Here is a 23,448-nt window from a genome sequence, read left to right on the forward strand (position 1 = left end):
ATTATTATCTATGAATTATTTACTTCCTTTCTCCTACCATTTTCCCTTTTCCCATTTACTAGCGCTCTTCCTCTCAACCTATAAAAATTCCAGACTTAAAAATATTTTTCCTTGGTCTAGCCTTGGCTTATTTTTTTTTAACCCCGAGTTTCTTAAAAGAATTGTCTAATCCTAAATTTTTCATTTACTCTCCAGCCCACTGTAGTGACACATGGTAAGTTCTACACAGTTGTTGAATTGAGTCTAATTTTTAGCTTATCAATCATCTGTTCAAGATACTCAGGAATGGAAATATGTCTTAGGAAATGAAATTAGAGGTTGCTTTAGAAGCCAGTCACAAATTACCACATATTGCACAATTACAATCATGTGAAAGGCCCAGAATAGGCAAACCTACAGAAAAAGAAAATAGATTAGTAGGTGCCTAGGGCTGGAAGGGGAAGAATAATGGGGGGCTTCAGATAAAGGGTAAGGCATTTCTTTGGGGGAGTGGTAACAAAAATATTCCAAAAATTGATTATGTCGAGTTGCCCAACTCTATGATTATACAAATGCCACTAAATTATATACTTTAAATGGGTGAACTATGTATGCATGGCATGTAAATTATATCTCACAAAGTTGTTTTTTTTTTAAGTTGCAATAAAAATAGTGTGATATATCAAATATTTATAACATTTACATATGAAAAAAAATTCCAGGGATAAAAGGTATTTTACTCAGGTCTAATCTCACCCATACTCTGGCTAGGGACTCAGGTTTGGGATTCTATCTCAACAGTGGAGAAGGTCCACCTCCTACCCCTAGTATCCCCCCATTAGCTGCTTCCTATATTTTATTTTGTCATGCTCCCTAACATTTTCATCAAAAGTAGATTGATATGAGATAATATAACAGTCTTAGCTTACTGTGTTAAAACTCCTAAAGTAGGTCTAGGAATACATTTTCAAAGGCAAGACTGTAGGTAGAGTCAAACAGAACTTCTTTCAAACCAGACTCCTCCATGTATTAGCTGAGTGACCTCACTTTTTTGACTGAAGTGAAGATTAAAAGGGAAAAAAAATCATTTCAAGTCTCTAGAACAGTGGTCCCCAACCTTTTTGGCAGCAGGGACTGGTGCTCCCACGAGAATCTAATGCCTAATGATCTGAGGTGGGGCTGAGGTGGTGAAGCTAGTGCTGAGGAGCAGCTGAAAATACAGATGATGCTTCGCTTGTTTGGCCACTGCTCACCTCCTAATATGTGGCCTGGTTCCTAACAGGCCACAGACGGGTACTGGTTGGTAGTCCAGGGATTGGGGACTCCTGCTCTAGAAGAACGCTTGAAATACATATGCTAGCACTTTTATTTTTCTATCCATCATTCATCCCCTAGAAAGAATTACTTAAATGGAGAGTTCTAACATGTAAGAAAAAGACAGTGAAAAAAAGAGCTGAGATTTCTGGGGAAATTTTAATGAGGATAAGTATAGTGAAAAGAGGTCAAGATATTGAAGACTATAAATAATGTAACTAAACTGTCAGATGAAATCGATCTTCCTGGCACAAATCCCAGTTCCTAGTCAACTTCCAAGTGTGGAATTAAGCATTCAGTGTCTATTATCTTTTACTGTACTTCATCAAAAAGACCCAAATTCCTATTGATAACTTGAGCTTGTGAGAAAATAATCAGTATGTCAGGCTTCCTGACCATTGCTTTTGAGTATCTTGCATTGTTTTATAGATAAGGTTTTTTTTTTTTACTAGGTTTTGTAGAAAAGTTTCTTACAGGACCATGAAAGACTTCAAGAGAAGGGGAACTACCACAGGGCAGAGACTGTTCTCCCGCTGACTGTTACAGAGCCAGCATGCCCTACCGACCCAGCCTTTCCTGCTTGTTTTCCTCCAAAGCCCCTTCCAAGTAGACTGGAATAAAAACTTATACAAAAGACATCGATCAATGGAATTCAATCCCAGAGTTTCCAGGGTTATGAAAATGGCTTTTCTTAAAGCCAAGTTCAATTATGTAGATTGGCCTTATAGATGATTTCAGTTCATATTCATCTAGTTTGACTGTTACCTCTTGTGATAGATGCAGTTTCAGCAAATTTAACATTTATGGTAATAAATTCTTGTTGTTTAAATATCCATAAAGTAATTCCCAGTGGTACAGCAAGTCAAAGAGAGGGGAAAGCCTGGAAATCAAAATTTTGTCACTTCTAATATTTGGCTGACCCTTGAAAGTATTAAGTGGCAATATTTGGTACTTCTGAATGGATTGGACAAACCTCTTTCTCTTTCTCTGCCCAACAGTTGATCCAGATGGGAGCCAGAGCATGTAAATAAAATAAAATTTAAAAAAAAACAAAAACAGAAAATGTTCTAACCTAACTTTTAAGGCATGGAGGTCTCCCCAAGAAAATGTGCCCCCTGTGTTTAGAGGAAATCCATTCAGCTCCAGCCTTCCATGCTGAGGCAGCCTCTGCAGGGAGAGGTAGATGTTGTCCAGTTCAGTATCCACATCGGAAACCAGAACGTGCTTCGTGCTGATGATGCAGTGATCCCCCTCGGCCACTCTCAGGGGGTTTGTAAAAACCTAGACAGAAGGAAGAAAACATTTAAAGCCTTATTCTTGAGGTATCTCCAAAGAAAGAGCTAATTAAATCAATAGAAAAGTTCCAGCATCATCTTCACATGTCCATTAATTTTTCAAGAATATGGTAAAGAGGACAAGTTCATAGGGGATCAACTCAGCTGAAAAGTATTTTTTCACTAGATATTGATGATTTTAAGCATTGATGTATACAAAGAAGCAAGACAGATCTATAAACTGAAAGCATCAATATTTCTTTTATCCCAGACTCCATGTGGGAAAAACAGCAATCAGATTTGCTACTATCAGTGGTACTAAATTCATCATCATGTCATCTCCCGTTGCTCGACACATATATACCTTAATTTACATAATGAATAAAATGTATATCGAATTCCCCTAGAGAAAAGAATCCATCTCTTTTTACGATCTAAAAATTCCAAAAGGCTTGGGAAATTGATTGAAGCTTTTCAGCATCAGTTGTATTTTAGAGATGGAAGTAAGGCAGGGATATTAAAGATTGGAAATTGAAGGTTCTATAAAAAATAAATTTATTGAAACATTAGGCTTAAATATTAAAGCCATAAAGATATTTTTTTATAATAGAAACCAACTGCTCACCTGACTAATAATTCATTCGTAAGTAAAAAACAGGATAGAAGGGTTTGGAATATTTTTATACCACATTGAAAGTTGGCAAAGAAGTGTTCCATGGTCAAATAAGTCTGGAAATCTGTGACACAGAATATCTTCACCTTAGAGATTTATAAGGCACATAAACATATTCAATGCTCTGAGATCCTACAGTAGGAAATATGTTAACTTTGTTTAACTTAGCATTTCCCCAAATTTGTATTACTACACAGAAGCAAAGAAAGCAGATACAGTTAGAGGACAAAGTTATAGGCTCTGAGGACCCCTCACAGATGGCCTGGGCTGGGTGTCCTGCCAATGTGAGGACACAGCATTCTTCAAGGAAGCAGCTGCTACTCTCAGAAAGGAAAATGTTCCCTGAGGGAAGAGTTGGTAAAGAGGATGGGACAGAAATGGGCAACAAAAGGGAAATGAGCAAAGAGAAGCTGAAGCCCCCACTCAAAGCCTTGCTCTACCCTCCCGCCCAGGGCACTGCTGCCAGGGGCATCCATAGATGTCCCAAGGGCAGCCCTCCAGACTATTGAAATGATGAGACTGACAACTCTGAGACAGCTGTCCTCTACTCCTTAATAAACTACATCCACAGCAAAAGAAAACATAAAAGCAAGAGCCCTTTCTCCCTACAACCAACCTCAGCCCCATCCTTCCACCAGTGCCTTACTCTCATTCTGTAAAACCTATGTTTTCAGTTTGTAGGGAAAAAAAAATAAAGGGAGCTCTTATTTAGAGAGGAATATTATCATTGAAACAACGTGCATGTCTGCAGCTTCGTTGCATCAATATCTCAAGATGCTAATGTTCCGAGGGATACACTTCAATATTAGGTGATTTTTAATTATGATATATTTAAATATAATACATTTAGAGCAACCTTCAAAAAATAAAAGAATAAGGCTCATTTGGCCCCACTGATTAATCATTAACTTTTCAGTCTCTGCTCAAACCCAGTGCTTGGATTTCTGGGACTTCAGGTTAGTGTGGTGTCAAGATCCCTAGTGGTTATCACTCAGCCCGGCCATGTGAGGGTATTTGACATCAAGGAACTACTCCTGTGACTGATTTCACTGAAACTACTCATTTAATTTTATTTCCACTATCCTCGGTTCTCTAAGGTACTATTCATTTGTCCCATACATTGCAGAAAAAAGACAGAAGCCACGATGCCACTTTAGCTCCAAGTCCCCAAAACTACTCCATCTACCTTCAGATGAAGGAAGTAACCGTTCACCTCATCCTTTTTAGTTTTCTCCACGGATCATCTTTCTCTAGCAAGAGACTTGGATTGCTTTGCATAAAAGACTATTTTTCCATGATTGTTTTAGAAGAAGCTTTAGCTTCTTTAGATGCTGGGCTATTTGACTATTATCTCGTACATAGAAAAGGGTGTTCTGAATAAAATCTAGTCAAATTAACAAATTTTCTAAACTACGTTCTCTACAGAGAATGTGATTTGTTTTCTGATAGGAAAAAATTCAAAGAATATAGTTTAGTTTATTTTATGTGAGTTCTTTGGCACATTTTCTACCAAAAATTATGAGCTCACAGGCCTGAAGGGTCATGCCGGCAATGTAAATGATTGTGCTGGATTGGATGGGGACTTTGGTAACTGAGGAGTATGCCTTGTCCAACTATTGCCATGCGGTTTGTGGGCTGAGTGTTGCCAGTTTCCAAATTTTCCATAGAAGCCAGAAATCCAGATTTACTATGAAACCTCCTGATGTTGAAGTGTTGGCTACTCATTATTTAAAAATAATATGTTTTGTTATTGTTATTATTTTTGTTTTTGTTGTTGTTATTGTAAACCCCTTGGTTCCTCAGGGTGAGATCTCTGCCTACAACCTTGGTCAAGTATAGAGGTGGTAAGGAGTGAGCAGGAACAGGAACATCGGTGCTTTCCCGGCTATATTCCAAGTGGCTACCTGGGAAGGGGACCTCTTTCCTTAGAGATGAGACAGATGTAGGTTCTAGTCCCCTCAGGTTCCTAATAGGTGGATAATCCCACTCTGTCTTTGCACATTTCAAGGAAAAAATGAGCCAAGGAGTAGCCACAGTAATTAAGTCTAGTGCTATGAAAGGGAGAAAGTAGGGTATGGAACAAACTCTCGATATGAACCCCAGCCTCTTAGATGACACACACAAGGTGGTATGGCATTTGTAGTTTGGTTTTAATGAGAGACCCTAGTGCTTTAAAGCTTATATAAACATTGGGGAGTAGGAAAAGGTAGAATGAAAGGGTCCATTTTAATTCATTTTGGAAAATTAAAATCTTCTTTAGATTGCACAGTAGCATAGTTGGCCTGTGGCGAGAGCAAATAAGTCCTTCTGGTGCTAAGAGACCCATAATTTAATCCCCTTCCCCTATCAACACATGAAACTCAGCAGAAAGGAAAGAAAATGAAAGAGATTTTGATAAAGCTTTGAAAATAATGCCAGATTTAGGAACTGGAAAATCTCTCTTTTAAAGTCCCATGGAAGGTGAGGGACTCCCCTCCCCATGTTTTTGGTTTGTTTGTTTGTTTTTGTTTTTTTTTTCCCTACAGTTAGCTGGAAAATAAAAAAGTCATTTAAAATCGCCTAAAGAAAAGTTAGGATTTCCATTAAGCCTTAAAGTCTTTTTTTTTGCTTTGCTTAGGTCCTCCCTTCTTCTCATCCTTCATACCAAATGTTTTACATACCTCAGGAACTTGGTTGTCCACCGGAAGAACTGTGATGTTAAAGCAGATCCCATGCAAAGTGCCGCCATGCTGGTTACTGATGGAAAACGTGAACTGCACATGTCGTAGATGGGGGCCAATATCATGCACAGGTGGCATGTAGGCCACTTTCATATAGTTCACAGCATCCTGCAAAGCAAATTGAGATGCGCATGTAGGTGCTGATTTGCAAGGATCGGAGCCTTTCAGAGATCTAGGTCCAAGAGAACTGTCATAATAAATAATACCAAACATTTTAAATGCCATCATTATCAATTAGAAGATTCCAAAGAGATCTGTAAGTCATATTTTCTAAAAATTGGGAGGGAAAAGGACAAAGAAATTAATTAAACACATCAAGTGCTCGTAGCCAGCCAACACTGTAAGACAAAGGACTTGAATTTTAACCCATTAGTACAGCTCATGTGTAAGCTCTACTACTTTAAGTAGCTGTGGGATATTGGTCAAGATACTTAGAGCTGCTACCCCTCTTTTTCCTTATCTGAAAATGAATAAAATCATATATGAATAAAATGAATAAAATCATACCTGATGTGATTGACATATTCATTTATAACAACTTCTAACTATAGTGAAACTAGGCATAATTAGCTCCAAACCACAGATGTGGCTTCTGGCTAAGCACTTATCACTATTATTGTGACCCCTCTAGGGTCTTTTGAGTAGAGTTCACAAGAGGAGGGAGAGGGCTTGTAAGAATTTTGGGAGGTAGAAGATGTTATGGGTTGAATTGTATCCTTCCAAAAAGCTATGTTGAAGTCCTAACCCCATAGCACCTCAGAATGTGACCTTATTTGGGATAATGTTGTTGCAGATGTAATTAGATCATAGTGGAAAAGGGTGAGCCTTTAATCTAATATAACTGGTAACCTTATAATAAGAGAAACAAACAGGAAGAAGATGGCCATGGGATGACAGAGGCAGAGGTTCAAGCTATACATCAGCAAACCAAGGAATATCAAAGATTGCCAGCAAACCACCGCAAGCTAGGAAGAGGCAAGGCAGCATCCCCTTACATGGTTCCAGAAGGAGCGTGGCCCTGCCAACACCTTGATTTCAGTTGTTTAGCCTCCAGAACTATGAGACAATAAATCTCAGTTGTTTTAAGCCACCCAGTTCGTAGTAATTTACTATGGCAATTCTAGCACAATAATAATAGTAGGATATTAGATAAACAGAATTTGGTGGAATAAAAACATATGTGCTAAATCACAGCTCTGCTGCTGGCAAAACAATGCAAAAGTCTGTATTGAATTACAAGATTTTGAAATCATATTCAGCTTGGCTTTGTGAAATAGATGTCACATGCTTAATGCAAACGTACAATCTGAAAGAATAAAGACATCAAGCATTTGTAACAGATGTCAAAAGCCGACATTCTCAAGGAGCAGCATGACTTCTCAGAGGGCACTTCTTTAATGCTTTTCAACATTTTAGCCTAGCATCCTACCTGAGTGAATGACTTCAGGCCCGGGGCTGCAGGATTTCTGGTTAGCTTTGGTATGCTGTCTACCATGAATAATTTCCCAGCATCCAAGTGTCTAAAGAGAAATATAAGAAAAGACATCAGCTCATTTTCCAGGTAACAAAAAATAAGTCAAATAGCCTGAAACCAACTTTTTTTAAACCAAAAGAGTTCATCGTGGGAAGAAAAATGTTCCATCTTTATATTCTCTCTCCATGTTGGGCAGGTTCTAGCCTTAAGTCCAATCTCATCAACGCCATTCTAACCATACTACAAAAAAATATGTACAACATTTTCTGCTTTGACATCATGAAAAAGAATCATTATTCTCATTCTTATAATGCTTCTTCATTATAACATACCTGATATGAGCCTAAAGTATGTTCATGCCAGTTTTCTGGATTGGAATGATAGAATATGACCATTTCATAAGCTACAATCCCTAAAAATAGTGTTATAAGGTCTCAATAAATTTTACTAAAATGAAAAAAGAAGCCTTATCTTTAGGAAAAGTGATTAAAAACTGTTTTAAGCCCACCTAAGCTGAAGACACTGTAAGATGTAGGTCACTTACCAATTAAGATGGCTTTTATAGGGAGGTATAATTTGAGATATAGTAAATGCTGAATTAAATTTAAGGTCATGTCTGACTAAAAAAGCAATTGAACCATAGCACTATATATTGACACTTTTGATTCTGCAGTCCTAGAATAAAACACTACACTAAAATGAGGTGATGAATTTTCATAGAGATACCTGTGGCTAAAGGAGAAAAATGGAGGAGTTGTTATTGTATAGAGCAGCTCCCTGTCATGTGATTCGGTATCTATAAAATGTAGATGTTTCTTAGTTATGTAAGCCACCTCGGTTTCCTTAACAACCAAATTCCGAGATGCTCCAGGTGCCTCTTTTGGAAGCTGGTCATTCACTGGAGTGATATGAATTGTCACCACCTGGAAAGAAATTATCTGTACCATTAATTTGAAATACCAAAAAGACACCAACAAAAACACTCCCCAAATCACTTAATCACAGTAATTTTTGATGATTTTTCAAAAACTGTTGATTATAATATATTTCCATTGAAATGATTCAGGAGCTATTAAGAATGTGAGCCAAAAAATGGAACATTCCCACCCATTTTATATTATATTTTTAGAATGTAATTATCACAGTTATGGTTAATGCAGTCGTGAGTGCTGTAGAATTGGTATTTCTACATCTCTCCTCCACCAATAACCTGTGCCTTCTCTACCTCCCTCTACTCATTGATTCTAGAAATCTTGACACAATTTTTGGTTCCTCCTTCTGCAGCCATATATAACACACCTCTGAGTTTCTCCTTCTAAAATTCCTATACGGTGACCACACTTCACTCCCACCCCAGCTGTCATTCCTGTTGTGTGGCCTAACTCCGGCTCTTATCATTTCTCCCTTACATTATTGCAACAGCTTTCTGTTAGCCCTAACTTCAATAGCTGATTGAGACCTATGTACCTCTAATTCTATCTCTTTAAAAAATGTAAATCAAATCAGGTTATTCACCTCCTCAAAAATTTAAAAAAACACCCAGAAAGAATAAAATCATTCTTTAGCATGGCATCTAAAACTCTGTACAGTTCATTTTGGGTTTTGGTTTTCGTAGTGATTTTTTTTTTTTGGCCAATATTATGGGTTTAAAAAATTTTTTTTGTATATTTATTGTCATAAAATATAGACATTCTATTTTTCAACTTTAACTTTTACTCCTTTCAACATTACTCCCACACTCTAGTTGCACAGAAGGTACTAGATCCTAGTCCTCGTGCATGCCTTTCTGCTCTGGATCATGTTTTTTTCCACCTGGCTTTATTGAAATATAATAGACAATTAATTGATTACATTTATGTTGTACAATTCAATGAGTTTGTTTTTCAATTATAGTTGGCATACAATAATATACCAATTTCAGTTGTACAGCCTAGTGATCAGAGATCCACATAACTCACAAAGCGATCACCCCACTGAATCTACTACCTCTTCCCCCTTAAATATTTATTACATTATTAACCAATCTGGAATGCTTCTCTCTGGCTTTCTCCAGAAACCTGAGTTTTTCTTACCTTTGAAGGCTCTTCTTAAAACTCTGTCCAATTTCTCAGCTAGAATTCCATTGTTCCTAGAGTTTGCTTATCCTCGACTAACATTATTATTTTATTGTCTTGTATTATTAGTTAGTAGTTTTCTTGTCAGTTTCTTCTAGACTGAAAGTTCCACAGTACAGTGCAAACCACACAGAATTTGGTGGTGAACAGACGATTAAAGTTTTGAGTGTACCACTTAATAGCTACAGATCTTGAATAAGTCACTCGACTTTTTAAATGTTGATTTTCTTGTATGTAATTTAAGCATAACACTGACAGCCTCACAGAGTTTTTATGAGGATCAATTATCACTATGTACATAAAATGTCTGGCGCATACTAAGTGCTCACTAGAAATTATGGTCATCTCTGTAGATCTACAACATTCGGCATGGTAAGTAGGAAGCACTGCATCAGTGTTTGATAACTGAATGAGTTGACATGCTCTGTTTGTAGTTTTAAGAATTCTTCAAACCACACTCACAGGTCTAGATCCTGCTTGAAGGCAGGGACACTTTGACAAACAGCTTTTACCATCACATTTTCTTATGATAATCCATGACTGGTTATGGGAAAGCAATTACTTTCATTCCTGTAATGGTACATTTGCTTGCCATCTTGGTATTCTTACCCTGGTTTTGACTTATTCTAATAAATTTAATATTTTAATTATTTTGTTTCAATTTATTTTAATAAATTTAATATGGTCACTGAAGCACAGATCGGCAATGTTAATTTTGTCAACCAAGCAGTGCTCACAATGCCTAATTTGAAAATAAAGATAATTCCTTTTTAAATGGACATACGAAGCAAAAATAAAATATAGTTAAGCTTTTACTATGATATAGAAAATACTAGAACAACACCTACAAATCATGCTCCCTGGGGCAAATTACTGAACCCCTTGGAGATCAGTTTTTCTCTCTGTACATTGGGAATAACAACAATGGCTATTACAGTGAAGTGTTGTCAGGATCATATGAGACAGCTGGTAGCACAGTGAGTACTTGGTAGTGGGTGTGCAATAAATTAATTCCCTGTCTCCATCCTTCATTACTTTTATAAAAGTGTACAGCAATTTTACTGCCCCATTATGAAGTGTTTCAATAATTAAAAACTAAAGCCAGTTATCAAAATAAAGGAACACAAAGACAGTCATTTCTCCAGTCTCCTGGAGTCTGTGTCACAATTTTTTTCCCAATTATAGTTTTTTGCTAATCTACAAAGTTAAGAAATTCTCTCTGGGACCTCCCAGCCATAGTGTGGATTAGTGAGGCTCCACTTAATTGAAAAACTGGATTTAATAAGGAAACAATAGTTATTGTGCCTTCAAAGAGACCATTTTCCATGCTAATTTATTCTCCAATGTGTTCTTTGTATAAAAAGAATGTACAAGAATGCTTTTTTATACCCCTGTAGTAATTCTTGGTGGACACATTTTTCAACATGCTTTATGAGTACCTAAGTTGATGTGTCTTTACATATTTATGTATATTTAAACAATTACTGTGTGTGTGTATATCTGTGGATGAGAAAAATCCTATTTGAACAAACGCCACAGAGAAATAAAGTGTTTTCATTTTACTAAAATTTGGTTGTAACAAAGACATTATGAAATACTCATTCACAGACAGTGGAAAATCAGTGCCCAGACTAGTTGCCCAGCTCTTGCTTGCTGGCTTCCCCTACATGCCTCCAGTCTGCTTACAGTCACAAGCACCCAAAAGACAGACATGTAGGGAATCAGACTATAAAGTGCTAAATTGGTATACAAAATGACAAAACCTAACCTTGATCCTCAGAAGCACATTCATAATATGATATTCTACCAGCTGACATCAGACTTTCTTGTGGATTTAGGTTCCTGATCCTTTTTCTTCCCTGAGCTTTGGTTCCTGCCTGATGCTCTATCTTACATTATCCTTTGAGATCACCCAATATTATTTCTCAGCTAAGTAACTACTTCCAATGCTAGTTTTGTCCACCCCACTTTCTGGTCTGACTTCTGATAAATGCTCACACCCTCGGTGCCTGTTCCCTTATTGGGTCACATTTCATGTTCCTTTCCCCTTCACCCATAGGCCATTGTGGCATCTGCTTCCTTTCTTACTCTATTACTTTCTGCTTCTTCTATCCTTATTATGAGCACTCCGTTTTACTTCTAATGCTAATACTCTCTATTGGTTTAAGGTCTCCTGAGGCTTAAGCTCTTCTCTGGAGAAGGGTAAAGAGGAAAATATTTTTCAAAAGCAAATTCAGGAGGTGAGGTTTTATTCGATGACAGTAATGGTAACTAAGATAGAAAGAGGGAGGAAGTTTCTTGCTGATATGTAGACGCCTTTTTGATGGGCAGGTAGATTTCTCAGTAGGAATATTCATTTTGGAAGGATAAGAGAAAGTAAAGTGCATTCCTGCTTAACTTCCTTTCTGCTTTAATTAGATTGTCTCTCACCCAAGGAGATGCTTGGTTTCTGCCTCTATTAAAGGAAGTGTTCTGGAAGCATGGCCTAAACAATCCTGTGCCTGAGTTTAATTTAATCTTCAGTGACTACGGAAATGTCTGATCACAAAAGCTCCCACCAAGTAACCATCTTATCCGGAAGTTTAGCTGAACAACTGAAAGTTATAGATTTTGTTGAATATTTTAAATACATTTTTGTTTGTAGGACATGACTGGACACTTGTCCAAAGTGAAGACACAATCATGAAATAGACTAGATCATCAGTTAAGTCTCTTAAAAACTGGACTTTCAACAAAGGTATCAAGGATTTACATCACAAAACTGCTTACCAGCATGCAAATAAAATACTTGGTTTGGTGTATACCCACTAAGTCCTGGAAATTCTGAAGAATAAAGCTTCACATTTATTACCTCCCCATCTCATTTCCTCTACAATTTCTATCAAATGTTTCAGTCTTCTTATTTCCTCCTAATTTCAATAAAAGTTGAAAGAACCAGAACTCATTTAGGGACCAACAAGCTGTTTTTGAGATTTCACTCTGAATTAGGTATTAAGCTCTGAAGACACAAGATGACTAATTCAGGATTCTTGCCATCCACGAGCTCACTGTTAATCCAAGGAAATAAGTAATGGACTTATATTATAGTGATTTGATATTGGATCATACATACAAAAGGAAGAGCTGACCCAGCCTGGGAGAATTATAGAATGAGGTCATCAGAGAAAGCTTTCTGTAATAGGTGATGTTATAGCTGACAGAAGTCCAGAGACCAGAATGGAACTAAGCTAAGGGTGCCACAAGTTAGAAGAATTGCAGAATTGCAGGAAAATTAATGCTAGATGAATTCTATCAATGATTTTTAAGTGTCCACAACTACAAGGATGTCATTGATTTCCTCTATTCTTATGAGATGATATATGAAGGGTTCTGAGAATAATCTAGTCCTGAGAAGATGAAGGTTGGAACTAAAGCAATGGCAATGGGGTCTTGAAGTAGAGACAGATGAGAGAAATTAATCAAGCAGACTTCATTAGTAAGATTGCTGACTGACTAATTATACAGATATTAGAGAGAAAAGGGGATTGGGATGATTTCAGAGTCTTTACAGTTTTGTAAAAGTTTTGGGGGACACATACTAAATGTCTTGTAGAAACTGTGAGTTTAAATTCTGGTGAGACACACATGCAGAGATGTCAGGTAAAGGTGACATGCACAAGACTGAGCTGGAGAATATTTAACAGCCAAATAATAGGTGGTAAATTAATTAACACAGAGCAAGTTATATATTCTCTCTTTCTTTTTCTCTCTCTCTTGATAAAGAAGATAAAAGCAGAAAAAATGTAATTATGACTTCTTCCCATCCATAATAGGAAACAAACTTATAACTGGATCTACAGTGTTTAATCTGACTTATTTGGCAAGATTTTGGAACAGTTTTGTTTCAATTAAGTTTTTATTTCTGCAGTCCTTAATATAAAGGGATCTTATCCCTTTATATTTGATCTATAAATCTGATATAAATATGAAAAATATGATCTATATAACATATAATAGAAAGAAAGAAAAAAGAAGTCTTGAGCTTTCTATTCCTAAAAGGGCATATAATCTGTTAGAAGTGATACGGTATTCTAGTCAGAAACATAGCCCAGTTTGAGCAGATACAACAAAAGATTGAGAAATAAATCCTATTAATAGTTGCTATTTGGAATAATCAAATCAACTAAGGTCTCAAGCGAAAATGTAATCTAGAAGTGAAATATAATATATGATGAAGAGAGGATGTGGTTTTTTGTAAAGGAGTTTATTTGTTATTCAATAAAGAGATGAACTGAGAATTTTTCTCATTCACCCTCCAATTCCTCATAGTAGAAGTCACATATTTCCTTTGGTTTCTAGGCTATTCAACATCATTATCCCTGATCATTCTCTTTTGTTACTTTCATCTTAGCAAACAGACGAATGGTTCAATCATCTATGCACTGGCTAATGTGAGTGTCCATGATATTATGAGAAGATCTGATATAACCAATAGAGACACGTACTTTAAATAGTCATTTTAGAAATGGTTCAAGATTTGCTTAAAACTCTATACAAGCTACTTTCCAAGGTAATAGATATAAAACACCTAACAAATAGAAATATATATACTAGGTGATCACTTGTTTTCACCTTTTTTTCACTCTATTACCAACCACCCTTTCTTTGCAAAAAGTCTACCCTTTTATAGTTGTTCAGACCCTACATTAACTCCATTTTCTGTCATTTCTATTTCTGCATTCTATATATTTAAATAATATCATTGACTGGCAGTAAAACTCTTAGTTCCTCAAAAGCAAGGATAAATAGTAGCTAATTTATTTTTTGAGTACTTACCATGAGTCAGAAAGTTCTCAGTACTTTATATGTTTATTCCCACTTATCCTCACAATCACTCTATAAGGAAGTTGTATTGGTCCCTGTTTTTCAGAGGACGGGAGGGGGTTGGGGGTGGTTGAGGGGCTGAGAGAATGGGGTGAAGGGTTAAAGAAATACAAATTAGTAGTTGATAGCTGGTCACAGGGATGGGGAGCATGACAGAGAGAATGCAGTTAGCATTAATATGACGTCTAGATGGAGGGCCAGAGGAGGGAGGCAGCAATTATGGGGATCATTTTGTGAACTATGTGGATGTCTAACCAATTTACTGTATACTTGAAACTAATTTAAATAAATAAATTTAAAAGAAAAATAGCCCCATGGTTAAACAACCTTGAAAATATCACATAGAAATTTTCAAAACTGTTTAGAAAAGTAAGTGGTAGAGAAGTGATGTTACCAAAAAAAACTTAATTTTGCTTAATTTTGCTTAATCCATTGCTTCTCAAATTTTGAACTTTGAAACCTGTAATATCTCCCATAGCTGATATCTGTGGACAAAATTTTGGAAAAGTGTTTACAGCTGACCTCTTACCTGTGGCACTGACAGATTTGGAGGTTCGTGGCTATCCGCCAAGACAAATTCAAAAGAATCTTCAAAGATTTCTCCACCAAAGTGACGATAGTAAACGATGCCATTAAATAGATCCCTCTGAAGGAAGCCATGGACAGGGTAGCCTATTGGGCCCACAAAACACCAAATATTTTTGTAACCATCTGCCAGGTGTTGGGTGTAAAGATATTGATTGGACTTATCTCCAAGCCTTCCCTGCCTAGTATGTTGTATAGACCAAGAAACTATCACGAAAAGCCTTTTATCAAAGCTTATAAATTATAAAGCAGAAAAATTGAAGTTGCTACACCTGTTTTCAAAGAGAATTTAGCATTAGAAAAATATTTTGGAGAAACATAATCTTAACAAACACTAAGTATTTGGTCCCTATTTTGTTACTCCTGACTACTTTAAGAATTAGCTATGAAATTATTCTAGCAAAATATAAGTAAATGTTATTCATGTCATTACTTTATCAATACAAGATAGGCCAAGCATCTCTCTTCATACTTATTTGTCCTATCACTGTGCTTGGCAGACTTCATTTTTCATAGCGTAATGGTTACCTTCAGACTCAGCTCTCTGGAACTTTCTAGAGGCCCATCCTTGGATAGATAAATTTAGTTTCTCTAAGTCTTAGGCTTCCCATCTATAAAATGGGAATACTAATTTTATCACCTCATAAACTTGGTGTCCACTTTTGTACAAATTCTGACACAAATGATCCAAACTGCCCAGAACTTACCTATCAGTCCTGGCTTCTTCATGATCTCTCCAGCCTGAGGAGGTTTTGTAATATTAAAGAAGATGTAGTCATCACTGGAGTCCATGTCTGAAGCTCTCAGCATGGAACTCTGGATCAGTATCATCTGTCCCTCCTCCAATTCAATCACAACATTGTTTATGAGGAATGGAGGACTGTCATCTTTGGGCAAGATGTTGATGGGAAACTTATGGCGGATGCTATGATGGCCATCGAATATCCTGAATACCACAAAGTCTTTGGTGGAGTCACTGTCATCATGATGATAGCGAACAACTCCAGCCTGGAGGTCAGTCACAGTGAAGAGAAATCCTTTCCCCCCTGATGAAGAGAGCAGAGGTGACATTGGTTGAATGAGGGGGTGCAAAGGCAACACTTGTAGTGAAGCAGCACTAGATAAGACAGCATTAAGGAAAGTGATGCTGCTGATACTTTCCTTGCCTGGAAAAACAACAAATTGCTTAGTGGGCTCTGGGACTCCAGAGATCTTGTTTTGAAAACTGGCTGTAACACGCAGTAGCTGTGCAGGCTTGGGCAAAATATTTAATTTTTTGAGACTCATCTACAAAACAAGAACAATATCTACCTCATATTCCCTAGTATAGACAAGAGAACTTAAACAATATTAAGCCTATAATAAATGTTAATTATTCTTTAACTTATTGTTATCATCCTAGGTGGCAACACTTCTAGAGGTGTGGTCTCAAACCAGCATCATCAGCATTATCTGGGAAGTCATTAGAAATGCAAATTCTCAGGCCCAACTCCAGACCTAATGAATCAGAAATTCTGGAGGTGGGGCCTAGCAATAGGTGTTTTCTCAAGACCCCCACGAGAGTCTAATGCATGCTAAACTTTGAGAATCATTGGATTGTTGGCAAAGAGCTAGAGCTGTGGTATCAGCTAGCCCAGGTTCAAATCTTGGTTCTGCCACTTTCTAGGCTCATGCCCTTAGACACATTAACTTCCCTAAGTCTCAGTTTTCCCATTTCAAATGTAGGAATAATAATAGCACCTCACTTCATAAAGTTGATATAAGATAAAGCATATAGAATTCTTTGTCCCTTATCTGACACAAAGTAAATGCTTAACAAATATTAGTGCTATTTTCTTCATCCTCTGAGACCAGAACATCATTGTCTTATGAGCTACTGCTCTACATCTTATTTCATAGTATTAATAAGCACTGCTTCACTCTGCATAACTATTATAATTCTTGATGGCAGGTGCCTCATTACTCTCCCCACACCACTGAAATAATGCTTAAACACTAGTATAATGGACACTACAAGCTACTTGCCCAATAGCCACTTTCTGCTTCTTTCTCAGTAGCAACATCCTAGTTCTATTTGAAATGTCAATACGGCCATTTTTTAAAAATCATGTCTCTGGACTCCATTGCACATAGGGGTAGTATATAAGTTGGTAGGAGATATAAGTAAAATTCATTGTATCAGACTCCCAGGACAAGTTGTTAAAGAGAGTAAACTCAGATAACATAACTTTTTCATTTTCTTTCTGATTTCCTTGAATGCAGACCTGAAACCTAGAGTCATAGGCACCATATTGTGACCACTGACAGAGCAAAAAATTGCTTCTGGCATCATGGATAATCTCTAGACAATCTCACATGAAGAAAATAATGACTCTGAAGCCACTATAGTTGGGTCTCCCTTACATGCAGCTGAACCTCCACACTAACTGTTACGCCCATGCATAAGCTGACCTCATACCATCTTGGGATTAGACAAGAGACTTTATAATTTTATTTATTTTATTTTTGATTTCAGAATTCCCTAATCACAAACAATGGAAAATAAAAACTCTCTTTCTGCTTTATAATTAGGCAAACTAAGAGGATAATTGAATTAAATTGTCTGAGCTCATTATAAGGAATGAACGATATTATCATAAAGAATGGTTATTATTTTTATTAGGCCCATTAACCTAACTGTCATCCTTATAATTTCTTTTAAACTATGGTAACTGCTACTAAAACCATAATAACAAAATGATTACCAAAGATTAAAAAACACATTTTTCTGTTTCTCAATACATTTCTCTGAAGCAGAGAAATGAGAGGGAAATATTTTGTCTCCCAACTAAGATAAGATAATAAGTTAAGGAATATATTTAGAAGGAGCTCTATAAGACATCTGAGTTTTAAATAAGCCAAGCATAAATGGCCATCCATTGATGTGAGCACCCTAACATAAGAGCCGATGGTTTCAAGATCTCCAGATTTTTGGAATCTGATCATTCGTTTAGAAGTGGGGCTCAAGAGACACTACGTATATCCTATTAAATATGATTTGCTTTCAGAGAAGGTACTTTTGGGGTTCTTTTCTAGGTTATAAAGGCTGGTCATTCACCTCTTACTGTGAGCCTTCCATGCTGCAGCCCGTCCACAATCACCAGCTGCACAGCATGAATGTTATCGTTGTCAACGATCTGCAACTGTTCCCAAGTGATGGCCCGAGACTGCCCCTCCAGAAGATTCAGACCTGCAAGACAAAATAAAAATGCCTTGAGAAGTTCTATGATATGCCAGTGACCCTATTTTAAGATGATGAATTTTAACCCGTGAAACTACCTGAAAATTGTATCTTCAAAACTTTTCAATAAACAAGAATTTAGCTTTTAATTTTAGTAATATTTTTACTTTTAGCACTATTAACTCCAATCTGACAACTGGTTCCTTGTGACATATCTTTTAGAGACATGACAGTGCTAGAAAGTAAACACCAAAGGAAAGAACAGAGGCTTCGTTCACAGTGATTTCTAGTTCAAAATGTCTACAAGTTTTTCAAGACTACATTCAGATAGGTTGTGAGCAAAAGAGCCAGAAGTTCCTTTCTATATATAGTTGACCCTTGAACAACAGGGGTTTCAATTGTGCAGGTCCACTTATATGCAGATTTTTAAAAATAAATATTGTAAATGTTTTTTCTCTTCCTTATTATTTTCTTGATAACATTTTTTCTCTAGCTTACTTTTTTGCAAGAATACAGTATGCGATATATATATAACATACAAAACATGTGTTAATCAACTATTTATGTTATCGGTAAGGCTTCCAGTCAATGGTAGGCTATTTGTAGTTAAGTTTAGGGGGAACTATAAATGATACACAGACTTTTGACTATGTGGAGGTTCAGCAGCCCTGACTCCCATGTTTTGCAAGGGCCAGCTGTAATTTATGAGTTCATAGGTAGCCCTCAGGACAGAGAAAGTAAAGCGGTTAATATGCAAATACAGAGCTACTTGTCCAGTGCTTGGACAGTGTTGACATGAAGTATCTAACATTTTACAATGAGGGCTGTATTTTAGTTTTGACTATAATGAGGAAGAAACATTTGTAACTAAAGAAATTAAAATAAAACCTTCTCTTTGGACCCAGTATGCTGGAGGAAATTTGGGGAGAATGAGTGCTGCTAAGAACAAGAATACAGATTCCAGGTTCCCTGGCTAGAGACATGGAACTGTTACATCATCAACCTTCCCATTACCCAGTAGAGCTGGGAGCCAACACATTACAGAGAATCTTGAAAGGGAACAGAGCTTTTTAAAAAAACAAGTTGATAAAATGTAAAGACAGTGTACTGGTGGACTTGGTTGATGCTTCCCCTCAAATCTGTCCAGCTTCCTCTGCCTCCCTGAATTTGGCCCACTTTCTAGCTGCAGCAGTCCCATGAGGGCTCCCACACTCCTCCTAATTGCAAAGCCCTGACTGCCACTGTCGCCATTTTCTGATCTGACTGGTTACCTCATTGTCCCTGAGGTGAGGGACAAGTTTTGGCATGACCTCCCTTGTGACTATGGCCAGGTCCTACACCATGAACTCAAGGAGTTTGTGCCGTGGCTGCTAAGAGGGGCCAGGTAACACAACTTGGACATGTAGGTGTTAACATTCAGTGGGGCACTGACCGTGAAGAAACAGAAGATGGGAAGTGCTGACAGATTGTTCATCTTTTCCTCACCCTACTCCTGACTCTTCCCACACACAGTGGTTCCACCTCTTCTAGGAGACATCGATGCTACTAAGCTACCAGTTTGATTTTCTTGCAAAGCTGTGACCAGTTCAGTCACACCACCTTGACTTCCCCTTTCCCCTTATTCTTGTTTTTAGTGTACATTAATGCATATAATTTGCTTCAGGGGCTGCTAGGCAACCTGGGCTAAGACATAAAGTTCACTTTTTAAAAAAGTGGAGGAAGGGTGGGAAGGAGGAAGGGAAAGAAATAGAAAGGGAGAGAGGGAAATAAGGAGGGAAGGAAAAATCAGGGAAAGACAAGTATAAAGATCTCTGTGGATGGTAATAGGGGTTTTGAAGCCAAGGGTACATTATACATCGCAGGACAAGGTATTATGGGATGCAGCAGAAGAACAAGCAAGAAGACTAGAAGTAGAGCAAAATATTAATAAGAGGTTATGTCTTCATGGTGGAGTAACAGATAATTTTATTCGCCTATTACTATTTATTTATTCATTACTATTTATTCTATTTAATGCACCTTCCAAGTTTTCGATGATGAACACATAAGCTCATAAAAAGTAAAAATTCACTTTAAAAAAGATTCTAATGTCTAAAGTAGCCTAAACCAGATTTGGAGCTCTTTTAACAAGCCTGGGTTTCACAGATCCCACATACACATATATTATTGTTCTATGTTCAAGCAATAATCTCCTTAATATGTAATTATTATTAAACTTTAGGTTACCAATTCCTTCTTTTCTCTCATCACTCTAATAGAAGTAGAGTGGGATGTAGAACTAAAATTTTAAATAAAGGCTGTTCAACTGATGTTCTCCATCTCTATGGAAACTCACATACTAAAAAACACAAATGTGCATGTGTGTACCCATGTGTGAGCACACACAAACACAAGAGGCAATTTGTTTAAACTGCCACTTGAGGATTTAAATCAGCACAGATATTATCCACTTGAAAGGACCTACAATTGCTCATAAGTATGTGTTGACTATTCTTGATGGGATTAGTGGGAAAGGAAAAAAATTCTTCATTTACAATTTATATTTACATGTGACTTAAATAAATATATACATTGCTTTATAATTCCATGGAGAAATGAAAGGCACAGCAAAGCCTTCTTTTAAAACGAAATAAAAGATCAATTTAAGCCTATTTGTGGTTTCCATACAACCCAATTTAAAAACAGGACAGTGTGAAGGGCACTCGTCTATGACTTCCTTCTATCACTCTGAACGATTTGAGTTGGAGGCCTTTTCTCTCTCAGTCCCAATGTCACAGATAATCACTTTTCTCTCTCTCTCTCTTTTTTTTTTTTTTGCCTCAGTCAGTGAAAGTTGTACTTTTAGCTTATCTCCTACAGAGGAAAGAACTTGTCTCCAGGACTCAGGAATCCTGGACTTAAATTTCTTATCGTGCCAGTAGGAAAAATAAAACAAAACCAACTATCCAATGCCCCTAATCTGTCTGGGTTTCAGTTGCCTCATGTGTGAAATGGAAACCAAACTACCTTTCTTTCCTGACCCATATACTTTCTTGTCTTCCCTTCAAGGGAAGACACCCCACATTGAACTTCACCTGTGTTCCAGGATACTCGCGGGGCATTTGTATCAGCTGGTCTGACAGAGATGTGTACTATAATAGGTGCACTCTTTTCAAAGAAGAAGTCATGTATCTCCAACTCCACCTGTAAACAAACAGTTGCATATGAACCACACGTTGAGATGTTATAGTATAAAATACCATTACTTCTGAGGTATTCACCACAGATAGAGGCAAAATGGGTTCACATTTCTGCTGCTGCCTGATATCATTTTTTTTAAACAACCCGATTTCGCTTTTTCAGGCTCTAGACCTTGTTCCTTAGTTTATCAGTATTTTAAATTTTCCTCTCTATAAAAGGATTTCTTAACCTGAAATATGCTGAAGAAGTGACCTTGCATTTGGTCAGAAGACTGTGCCAGTCCAGCATTAGTCCAATCACACCTCTCTCAAAGATACAGGGTCTGCAGCAATAATTATCAACTGGAGTGATTTAGTCTGTCCCCCAGAGGACATTTGGGAATGTCTATAAACATTTTTGGTGTCACACATGGGTGTGTGGGTGTGGAGGGGACGCTATTGGTATCTAGTGGATAGAGGCCAGGGATGCTGCTAACATCCAACTATGCATAGGACAGCCCCCACAACAAAGAATTATGTAGTCCAAAATGTCAGTGGTTCTGATATTGGGAGACTCTAATCTAGAGGCATCTAGCCCACTAGACATATTTTTAAATATCCAGACTCTATTTTTTCCCTTGAAATCCATGACTACTAAGTAGAGCTATATGGTAAGTTTTGAGCCTTATTAATACTGCCTACTTTTGAAGCATGTGTGGTCTATTAGAGAGGATAAGAGAAATTATCAGACAGCAACATGTCTGCAAATACAACATAACAAAAGAAACAGTTTCAAGGGTACCAAAGTAAAAGACTTAAAATTAAACTATACCGAAGTGGGAGTTGTATTTTGGAAGATGTAATGTAAATATTTATTAGGTTGAGTCATATGAAATTGTCATGTAATCACTAAGGAACTTGCTTCTCAAATGCCAGAAAATACACACAGGAAGCAGCAGAGTAACACTGCTTTATTTGTGAGCTCAAAGTAAAACATCTAATGAGAAACTTCTCTATAACATGGAAGGAATGAGAGGTAAGGGCAATAAAGAAACAAAAGCTGCCACTTACCGTTACAAAATGAAGAAAATATAAGCAAAAGACAAAATATAGCACTTATAGTTTAAAATATTTTACCTACTCTTGATGCTAAATGCTACAAATGCCTAAATTAGATGGAGGACAATTTGGTAAGCCCAGGGACACTCATTTTCCTTAATAAATCTGAGCTCAAGTCTATCCATCTGTCCATTTAAATTTTCCATCCTGTGTGAATCAATTTGCTGGTAGGTTTTTAAGTATATGAAGGGTTAGTATGTGCAAGTCTGTAAGCAGCTATTCCTCTTTCCCATTGAATACAAAACAATAAGAAAGAGGCTGATATAGCAGCAGAAAAGATTTAGATGAAATAGAAAGAGGACTTTCCTGATGGAAAGTATTTGATAGTGAAACTGGTTACCATATGAGACTATGGAATCTCCTATCCTAAATCAGTGTTATTAATTAAAATTAAGAATCCCAGTAAAACACTTCTGCAAATTAAAAAAATAAAAGAATTTATTAATAAAAGCATTGTAAATAAAACTCATCTCTAACCTCAATAGTCCGTGTAACAAAGGAAGGCTGTTGAAGGCACCAGAGTTCTCAAACTGATGAGGCCTAGGCCAAACAAGGCCCTCAAAAATATTTTGTAGCTGGCACAGTAAGTTTTAAAATTGAGATAGGTCTAAGAGAACCATCCTGATAAATGATACTGAACATTTTTGCAAAAATATATAGATTTCTTGTGACAAAGGAGCTATGGCAATACTAGGTGCATCTATATCAGCTGGAACTGAGTTGCAGCTGCTTCAAAAGATGCTGGCTCTTTCTTTAGTTTCCCATAATCTACCCCCAGAGAGGGTTTTTCTCCCTCGCATCACCAGCCTGGCTCCTCTGGACACTTGAGTTTACATTCTGATTTACAGCGATTAATTCTTTTCAGAGGCAAAGAATATACGAACTAACCTGAAGGTTAAGAGAAGTGGCTTCTTAAATACCGAATAGGCTAGAAGCTTTGTCTCTCTTCCTTCTT

At 37.0% G+C, this 23,448-nt stretch overlaps 1 protein-coding gene across 12 annotated transcripts in view; it reads right to left on the reverse strand.

The window, feature by feature from the left end:
- Nucleotides 1-23,448, reverse strand: part of FREM1 (FRAS1 related extracellular matrix 1) — a 136,439-nt gene that overhangs the window by 74,294 nt on the left and 38,697 nt on the right. For all 12 annotated transcript variants that reach the window (XR_004956340.1, XR_004956341.1, XR_004956339.1 and 9 more), the window contains 8 exons: nucleotides 21,291-21,399; nucleotides 18,094-18,225; nucleotides 15,704-16,042; nucleotides 14,941-15,083; nucleotides 8,161-8,357; nucleotides 7,390-7,480; nucleotides 5,901-6,068; nucleotides 2,366-2,574 (listed from right to left, as the gene is read on the reverse strand). Coding sequence is in view for 9 of the 12 variants with exons in the window: in XM_036239391.1 (XP_036095284.1) it covers nucleotides 2,366-2,574; nucleotides 5,901-6,068; nucleotides 7,390-7,480; nucleotides 8,161-8,357; nucleotides 14,941-15,083; nucleotides 15,704-16,042; nucleotides 18,094-18,225; nucleotides 21,291-21,399 (1,388 nt within the window). In the remaining 3 variants the exon portion in view is untranslated. The remainder of the gene's footprint in view (nucleotides 1-2,365; nucleotides 2,575-5,900; nucleotides 6,069-7,389; nucleotides 7,481-8,160; nucleotides 8,358-14,940; nucleotides 15,084-15,703; nucleotides 16,043-18,093; nucleotides 18,226-21,290; nucleotides 21,400-23,448) is intronic.

The sequence above is a fragment of the Rousettus aegyptiacus genome, unplaced genomic scaffold (assembly GCF_014176215.1).
Source record: "Rousettus aegyptiacus isolate mRouAeg1 unplaced genomic scaffold, mRouAeg1.p scaffold_m13_p_3, whole genome shotgun sequence".
NCBI lineage: Eukaryota > Metazoa > Chordata > Mammalia > Chiroptera > Pteropodidae > Rousettus > Rousettus aegyptiacus.